The sequence below is a fragment of the Rhododendron vialii genome, chromosome 11a (assembly GCF_030253575.1).
Source record: "Rhododendron vialii isolate Sample 1 chromosome 11a, ASM3025357v1".
Classification (NCBI taxonomy): domain Eukaryota; kingdom Viridiplantae; phylum Streptophyta; class Magnoliopsida; order Ericales; family Ericaceae; genus Rhododendron; species Rhododendron vialii.
Genome location: NC_080567.1, coordinates 14,128,843 through 14,137,674, shown reverse-complemented (window position 1 = coordinate 14,137,674; position 8,832 = coordinate 14,128,843). Strand labels below are relative to the sequence as shown.

Here is an 8,832-nt window from a genome sequence, read left to right as displayed (position 1 = left end):
TGTAGTTCTTTATAAAAGAATGGGATGTATGGCTAATTTGTATCGAAATTTAGTTGGACCATGACCTTATTTAATGGCCTTCTGTTTTGTGGTTGTGTTTTGGACTAAGATTCTTGGCAAGTAAGAAATGTTGGGGGGATTTTTTGACAAGTAGTCCATATCCATGTCACGTCGTGTCCTAATGAATTTTTGGCAAGAAATAGCTATTTGTGGTTGTGCTTTCATTAATGTCCATTAGCTGTTACAGAAGAGGCATTTTCCACATGGTTTAACCAAGTAACAAAATATCATGCTACCATTGGTAATGAATGGAAGAACAGATGCCCCTTTTCAATTCCTGTTATTGTTCCAATGGTGTTTGTGAATCTAGATTTTACACTTCACACACTGCAATATTATGTGTCTAGTATTTTTGCTATCCAAGTTGGCTAAAAAATACCAGTGGTTGAAACTGTCCATAAATAAGCAAGCCAAAATAGAACTTCACTTGGTTGAAACTGTGTTCGTATTGTGTCGTGTCCGTAATCGCTTTCATGGATTAGCCCTTGAAAAAATTTAACATAGTTCCGTTGCTTTATGACCTATCCCGACGTCTTGCGTTAAAAACTTACAATAACAACGACAATCAGATAAAACTAAAATAGATATTGTATATAAACATTCACAATCCAATAAATTTAAAACCCATGCCGGGCCATTCTCATCACAATTATCAATTACATACAAAGTTAGGTTTCTCAAAACTAAAACTTGATACTACAACTAATTCCAACAAATTACAACTTGATATTCCAAATTACAACAAATTGATCATTTTTCTTGGCCTTTGATTCATTTGAATAGCTTCAATCTCTTTCACCGCCTTTTCGAGTTCCCTAACACTGCACGAGAAAGACTGGCCTTGAAAGTCCAATGGGAAGCAAATTAAATGGGCAGAGCATCACTCTGTTTGAGCCCCGAAACCACCCCAAAACTCATGGAATAGGGACTGAAACTTCACTACACTTGTACTGCCTTGGTGCCCTCTAAACATAACAACCGCTCCTGCCAAAAAACCAAATACTTGAAGTTGAAGGGGAATAAGGGATACTTTTGGTTAACACTGTTATCTGTTACTAATGGAGTTTGTTAAATCCTTCAATGACTAAGACAATGGTCCCCAAACAAATACTCACCACCAGCTCCAAGCACCTCCTACAAAATGAATAAGAACTGGTATCAATTGTGAAGGATGTATGAGCTTGATGACCCAAAAAATAATGTATGAGCTATAGAACATGAAAGAAATAGCGCTGTCCACCTTAGTCTTACAGTCATTAGCAAACGAAAATCTTCCGCAATCTGACTTTAGCACTGCTTGCAACTACATGATTATCACGGAAAATACTTTTAAGTTTCATAAAAGTAAGCATCAGATCGTAAGTCACAACTACGGAATACTATCCTCTTAGAAATGGCAATAAGACATCTACAAAAGAAACAAGCTATGGAAATAACTATGAGGATGTTATCAGACTAGTACAACTAAAAGCAAGAAAACCGTCTTTCTAATTTCGGACAAACAAATTTTCGCATTTTCGAACAAGCTAAGTCCGAAAAACCTCCGAAAAACAACATCGGCAGCAAGGAAAATCAAAACAGCATCAGTTCATCAACATTGCTTTGATTCAACAAGCAATCACAGAAACGTATTGAATAAATCTCTGGTTGTATCCTAACCAACAAATCCTAATTTTCGAGTTGTATCACAGAAACGTATTGAATAATTTTCGAATTTAAACCCCAATTTTCGAATTAGGGTTTTTTTTCATCAACTCAATTAAGGGTAATAATTGAAACAAGGAGAGAGAAACCTTCGTGGTGGTCGAAGTGCGCAGAAGCCTGGTGGTGATGGCGGTCAACGGCGGTGGGGGAGCGCTGGGGTTCGGTTGTGGTGGTCGGCGGTGGTGGAGGAGAACTGGGAAGGAATCTTCTCTGTTAATCGTCGAATTGGGAACGGAAGGGGAAGGAGAAGGGAAAGGAGAAAGAGCTGTTATGTTCCCGACTTTTTTTTTTTTTTTTAAATAGAAAAACGACGTCGTTTTGCAATGGCGTCATGCTGACGTCAGCGGTTGTGTGAATTGTTGTGTGGAAGTTGTTGTGTTTCTAGCATTTTTGATATATATTTATAGTTTTGCAGAGGGCTTAAAGCAAAGACTTGTTCTAGTGGCAGAAGGAGACATAAATGGATTCGGATCCTCTACTTGATGGGACGGTATTATCCAAATCCGAACCATCCATTAGTATAATCAATTATTTGAAATTTGGATTTTCTTAAAGATTCTTACCACTAAGAGCAATTGTGCTTCTGAGCAAATCTAAATTATTGATTAATTGCAGACTGTAATAAATATGGAGATCAGTCCAAATTAAGAACCGAAGAAGATCAAATTATATGTGTGTTTTTGTTAGGGGTGTTACAAAAACCGACGAACCGAAAAAACCCAAAAAAACCAACCGATTAGTTCGGTTTTCGACCGAGGTAAGGCCGGTTTTTTCCGGGACCAAACTAAACCGAAATTAGTTTGGTATCGGTTTTCTAGAATTTTTCGCTGAACTGAACCGACCAACTATATATTTTATATACGTTATATATATATATATATATATATATATATATATTACATATATACACTTTAAATTAAATGAAAATTTTATTTTTCAAGGTCGACCGAAATTCCCAAACTTTTTTTTTTTTTTTGGAAATCTTCAATGGGTTTCCCACTTTTTTTTTTATTATTATAACAAACAAAAGAAAATCAAAACGCTAATTGCAACTATTGATAGTATTCTTGTAACACCCCGACTTTTTAAAAAATTTCAGAAGCATTAACCCTAAAATATACTGAATTTTATTAACTACTAGGCCCATATTTGTCATTATATAAATCTATATTTTAAAAAAATGCAAAAAAAGAATCTAACATTTTATTTAAACATCTTCAGAGTGACTCTAGTGTTAATACAGATCTCAAGCATCCTCGGTCTCCGCCCTTGATATTCCTCCTATGTCAAACAACTTCACCATTGAACCCTGCACCTTCTGGCAAATTGATCGCCGAAGCAACCGATTTACCAGGATACAAACGTATCCGTGAGTGATAATTCACCCAGCAAAATAATCTCAATCCTACCAACCCCTTATTCTACAATTAGCATTTAATAATAACAATAATATCACAATTGATAATACACAAGAGGTATAGAATAATAGCACATCATCATTTTCTTTACTATCCATTTACCTATATGAAATCTAATGATCTTCTCCACAAGATCATTTCCTCCCACATTCACTAACTACAATCGTCTTGTGGGTCCACTCTTCCTCTTGTTTATCATGTACCAGGGTCCTAGGTGAGCGCACCAAAGTTATGTACCTAGCATGTTCTCACTTAAAACCATAATAGGAGGATCGAGTCATCTCATGACGTATCATACATTAGAGTCGGACATCTACTACCCCACGCTAACTATAACCGTCTCATGGGACCCATTTCCTTCTTCAAAGAAAAACTTCTCATGACATATTATACATTAACGTCTTACTAACTATAACTATCTCATGAGACCCATTCCCTTCCTTAAAGAGAAACTTCCCATCACATATCATACATTACTGTCACAACAAATCTCGTCACTGGGCCTCACAGGTAACCCTTTTCAACACAGAGCCTCATTGGTTACCTTTGCCATCACCATGGCTCAAATCACAATCCACACAATCACACTTCCAACAGTTTACCATTTCCCATTTACTTATCATTGTCTACATGATTCACTACTCGTAACCACCCTGATAAGTAGAATATACCTAAGGAGCTCAGCACTACCAGGCCGATAGACCTGGGGAGTGCAAGCTACCTCCCATCCAAGCTTCCTGTAAAGGACCTACAAGGAACGGAGCAATGACCTTCCAACTCCGTCCTTCGGCCAAAGCTTGAAAGAAAGTCCAAGGACCAGCTCCAGCCCCTAGCTCCCTTGTAAAGCTTAACTTCTACGGTATGCTTGTTTAGATAAAGATGCCACGACAGGAAGAATGAATCCTAAGGGATAAGGGAAGGATGGGATAAGCCCAAAGGGCCAGGGATATGCACAACCGTGATTAAAGATGAGATTCCTAGCCCCGGCAGGGATCCTATGGATTCCTAGCTAAGGCAGGACTCCACACTCCCCAAAGAGGAGACCCGGAACCTACAAGATATAGTCCTACAAGGACTCAAACTCCGATTGTAATGCCTATAAATACGACGGTAAAACATCAGTATACGGTACACAACTCTAACACAGAGAACATCCATTCATTTACAACAAGGTTCCTACTGACTTAGGCATCGGAGGGTGGTTGGCACGCCACCATACCGGTGACACGAGTTATCACCTTTGTTTTGCAGGTTCAAGTCGGAGCTATCATCAAAGTTGTTTCATCAGCTGGCGCCGTCTGTGGGAAACGAATTTTTCCTTACGGTGAACAGCTTTGTATGGTAAAGACCTGATCAAGCAAAACAATAATGGCTTCAAACCCCAAACAAACGAGTATCAACAATGCTACACAGGCCACCGCTACGGCAAGAACTACTGCTGCAGCCAAGGCAGTCGCTGCCTCCGAAAAGGCTGCAAAAACAGCGGAGGCGGCTAAGGCCGCTGCGGCGAACCTATCAGAGGGTAATCAGATCACCCCAGAAGCATTCGCCCATATGCAAGAACAAATAAAGACCTTAACCCAAGGGTTACAGACTGCGAGACAAGAAAACGCAAACTTACGAAAACAAATCTCTGAGTCGAGTATCCCGAGATTGCAAAATAGCCGCCATAATGACGACGAGGATATGGAAGAAGGCGAATCCAGTGAAAAGGAAAGCCAAAATCAAAGAAAGTATGGTAATCCACCCCTAGAGAAATCGCCTCACGAGCAAGGGATGATACTCAAGATGCAAAACCAGATTGAAGGATTGATGAAGCATGTCAAGGCACAAACCCCTGCCACGGTAGAGGAGTTAGTGCAAAACACGGATTCACCTTTCACACCTGAAGTTATGAGACGCCCTCTCCCAAGGAAGTTTAAGATGCCCCAGTTGGAAACGTTCAATGGTTCTACGGACCCGTTGGATCATCTTGAGACATATAAGTCCTTGATGCACTTACAAGCAGTGCCAGATGAGGTAATGTGTCGGGCATTCCCAGTTACCCTCAAGGGAAGTGCCCGAGCATGGTTCAACAAACTCCCACCAGGAAGTATACGTAGCTTCAAAGAGCTTAGCACAAGCTTTGTAAGTTACTTCATTGTTGGTCAACGCTACGGCAAACCAGCAACGCATCTCCTGACAGTAAAGCAAGGGAGATGGGAATCATTAAGAGAATACACCACAAGGTTTAATAAAGAGGTGGTCCAAATAGATGAAGTTGACGACAACGTGAGCATAACTGCTTACATTGCTGGGTTGTATTCAGGGCAATTTCTATATCTTGTGTCTCAAGAGCCGCTAAAAACCATGGCAGAGCTCATGCTCAGAGCTCAGAAGCACATGAACGCAGAAGAAGCTGTCTATGCGAGGCGTGCATGTGATGGTTTCGATCCCCAAGTAGGACCATCACAAATTGGCGAATTCTCCCTAACAGACAAAAGAAGGCGAGAAGCTGTCCGCAAGACAGGGGGGAACCCAGGAATAAAAAGGTGGACTCAAGATTATCCCCAAAGAGAGGATCAACTGGAGGACCTCCCCAATGAAAATACAAACAGTTTACCCCGCTCATAGCCATGGCAGAGCAAATCCTCAGCAATCTACGAGACGATCCAGACCTCAAGTGGCCAGGAAAGCTGAGATCCGATCCTAGTAGGAGAGCTAAGGATAAATACTGTAGGTTTCACAGAGACCACAGACATAATACAGATGATTGCATTGACTTGAAACAGCAAATCGAGGATTTAATCCAAAGAGGGAGACTTCAGTGTTTCGTAACAAAGAAACACCAGAAGCAGCCCAGAAAGGAAGACACAAGCAAAGAGCGAAGGGACGGTGCTGCACCCCGGTCCGGCCCCATTGGAGAGATCAAGATCATCCATGGAGGATTTGCCGGAGGTGGAGAGTCCAGCCATGCAAGAAAGGCCCAGCTAAGAAAATTGCGAACAGAAGAATATTTGGAGGTCAACATAATTGACCGCCCAAGCAAGATCCAGAAAAAAGAGGAGATACCCATAATTTTCTCAGAAGAAGATCTCAAAGGGATCCAGATTCCCCATGATGACCCCCTGGTCATAACCATTGTTATAGCAAACTACCTCACACGAAGAGTATTGATCGACAGCGGAAGTTCAGCTGATATACTCTACCTTCATGCATATGACCAGTTAAAGGTCGGACGAGAAAGGCTAAGGCCTATGGCGTCACCACTAGTTGGATTTGCAGGTACGCCTGTTTACCCAGCTGGTCAGATAGCACTACCAATTACTATGGGAGAGGAGAAAAGTCAGATTACGGGTATGATTGATTTCATAGTAGTCGACTGTCCCTCATCAGCATATAATGCAATCTTAGGAAGGACGACTTTGAACAAGATTGGGGCAATAATCTCCACTTACCATTTGATGATAAAGTTCCCAACATCCGAAGGAGTTGCCTGTATCAGAGGAGATCAGAAAGCAGCACGGGAATGCTATGTTACTTCACTCAGAAGAGTTAACATTACCATGAATATAGAGAGTCTCGACACTCGAAATGAAGAGAAACTCTAACATGGAGAACCCGTGGAAGAGCTTATAAAAGAACTCCTGGAGCCATGGCAATCAGGAAGGACAGTAAGGATTGGAACAAGGTTGAGTACGACTGCAAAATCAGAGCTGCTGCAATTCCTAAGAAAAAATAAAGACGTTTTTGCGTGGTCCCATGAAGATATCCCCGAAATTGACCCAAGGGTCATATCTCACAAACTGAATGTCGACCCCGCTGTACGTCCAGTTATGCAGAAGAAAAGAGCCATTGCTCCATAACGAAATGAGGCGGTAGCCAAGGAGGTAGATAAACTCATTCAAGCGGAGTCCATCCGCGAAGTTCTTTACCCCGATTGGTTGGCCAATGTGATCATGGTGACGAAAGCTAATGGCAAATGGAGAATGTGTGTAGATTTCACCGACCTCAATAAGGCGTGTCCAAAGGATAGCTTTCCCCTCCCCAGAATTGACTCTTTGGTAGATTCCACTGCCGGACATGAGTTTCTTAGCTTTATGGATGCATTTTCAGGATATAATCAAATCCAAATGCACGAAGGAGATCAAGAAAAACTTCATTTATCACCGATAAGGGATTATATTGCAACAAAGTAATGCCCTTTGGTCTTAAGAATGCAGGGGCGACATACCAGAGGTTGGTCAACAGGATGTTTAAGCAGCAAATCAGACACAATATAGAAGTATATGTAGATGACATGCTGGTTAAAAGTGCTAAGGCACTTAACCATGTTGATGATCTAGAAGAAACCTTCCAGGTTCTAAAAAAATACCGAATGAAGCTCAACTCAACAAAATGTGCTTTTGGAAGTTCTTAGGTTTCATGGTATCTCAAAGAGGGATCGAAGCGAATCCAGAAAAGATTCAGGCTATACTCGCCATGAGTTCACCGCAAAACATAAAAGAGATCCAAAAGCTCATAGGACGAGTTGCAGCTTTGAGCAGGTTTATTTCACGAGCAACTGACAAATGTCAAACATTCTTCAAGGTTTTGAAAAAGGCCTTTGAATGGACAACTACGAAGGAAATGGCTTTCACCCAACTGAAGAAGTATTTGGCATCACCACCACTGCTGGGTAGGACTCAGGATGGAGAGAATCTATTCTTGTACTTAGCTGTCTCCCCTCAAGCTGTCAGCACGGTTTTGGTTCGGGAAGAGCAGGGAACTCAACTCCCAGTATACTACACCAGCAGGGCACTGCGAGGAGCTGAGTTAAGATACCCCACAGCTGAAAAAATAGCCTTTGCAATGGTAATAGCAGCCAGAAGGCTACGGCCATACTTCCAAGCTCATCCAATCAAAGTGTTAACAGATCAACCGCTTCGAAGAATTCTCCACTCAGCAGAGACGTCAGGCCGACTGATTCAATGGTCAATAGAGCTTGGTGAATTTGACATAGAATATAAACCTCGAATTGCCATCAAGGCACAGGTATTGGCAGATTTCCTTGCAGAATACACATATCCAGAGCCGGAGGAGCTCTCCAGAGAAGAACCCAAACCTTAGGTCCTTCAGGTCGACGGATCAACAACTAAAGATGCAAGTGGAGCAGGCTTAATTCTAACATCCCCGAGAGGACAACGCCTTAGCTATGCGCTTAGGTTTGAGTTCAAAACAACCAACAATGAAGCCGAATACGAAGCCCTAGTAGTTGGATTGGAGCTGGCAAGTGCCGTTGGAGCTAGCCATGTGCTGGCCAAAAGCGATTCACAGCTGGTTGTGGGACAAGTCCTCGGGGAATACACCGTCAAGGAGGAGATCATGCAAAAGTATGTGGATAAAGTAAAGGCTCAAGTTGCGAAATTGCAAAGTTTCAATATTGTCAGAATCCCAAGGGAGGAAAACAATGAAGCAGATTATTTGGCAAAGCTGGCCACAGCTAAGGAGGACGCTATTCCACGGAATACACCTGTAAGATACTTAGAGTTGCCAAGTATCGTCTCCCCAGATGTACAAGTTCAGGCCATCAATTACAGTGACTCATGGACTGGACCCATAGTTGACTACATAACTAATGGGACACTACCAGAAGATAAGGTCAAAGCCAGACAGCTCAAGATCAGAGCTG

The 8,832-nt window shown here is 41.7% G+C and overlaps 2 protein-coding genes across 2 annotated transcripts; one reads left to right on the top strand and one right to left on the bottom strand.

The window, feature by feature from the left end:
• Positions 1 to 668: 668 nt before the first annotated feature.
• Positions 669 to 3,741, bottom strand: LOC131306896 (uncharacterized). Its single transcript, XM_058333325.1, has 6 exons — positions 3,727 to 3,741; positions 3,576 to 3,634; positions 1,854 to 1,974; positions 1,301 to 1,363; positions 1,176 to 1,194; positions 669 to 1,044 (listed from the first exon to the last, which is right to left on the bottom strand). Exons 1-6 carry the CDS (start codon positions 3,739 to 3,741, stop codon positions 941 to 943), a joined length of 381 nt encoding a protein of 126 aa, XP_058189308.1. The 3' UTR covers positions 669 to 940.
• A 2,056-nt stretch (positions 3,742 to 5,797) lies between these two features.
• Positions 5,798 to 6,772, top strand: LOC131306895 (uncharacterized). The gene has a single exon (XM_058333324.1). The coding sequence runs from the start codon at positions 5,798 to 5,800 to the stop codon at positions 6,770 to 6,772; it is 975 nt and encodes a 324-aa protein (XP_058189307.1).
• Positions 6,773 to 8,832: the final 2,060 nt, after the last annotated feature.

Coding starts and splice junctions, on each gene's coding strand:
- LOC131306895 (XM_058333324.1), top strand. CDS start 5,798: ATGGCAGAGCAAATCCTCAGCAATCTACGAGACGATCCAGACCTCAAG.
- LOC131306896 (XM_058333325.1), bottom strand. Junction 1,975..3,575: donor ATAGTTAGTAAGACGTTAAT/GTATAATATGTC, acceptor GACGATTAACAG/AGAAGATTCCTTCCCAGTTC. Junction 1,364..1,853: donor GCACTTCGACCACCACGAAG/GTTTCTCTCTCC, acceptor ATAATCATGTAG/TTGCAAGCAGTGCTAAAGTC.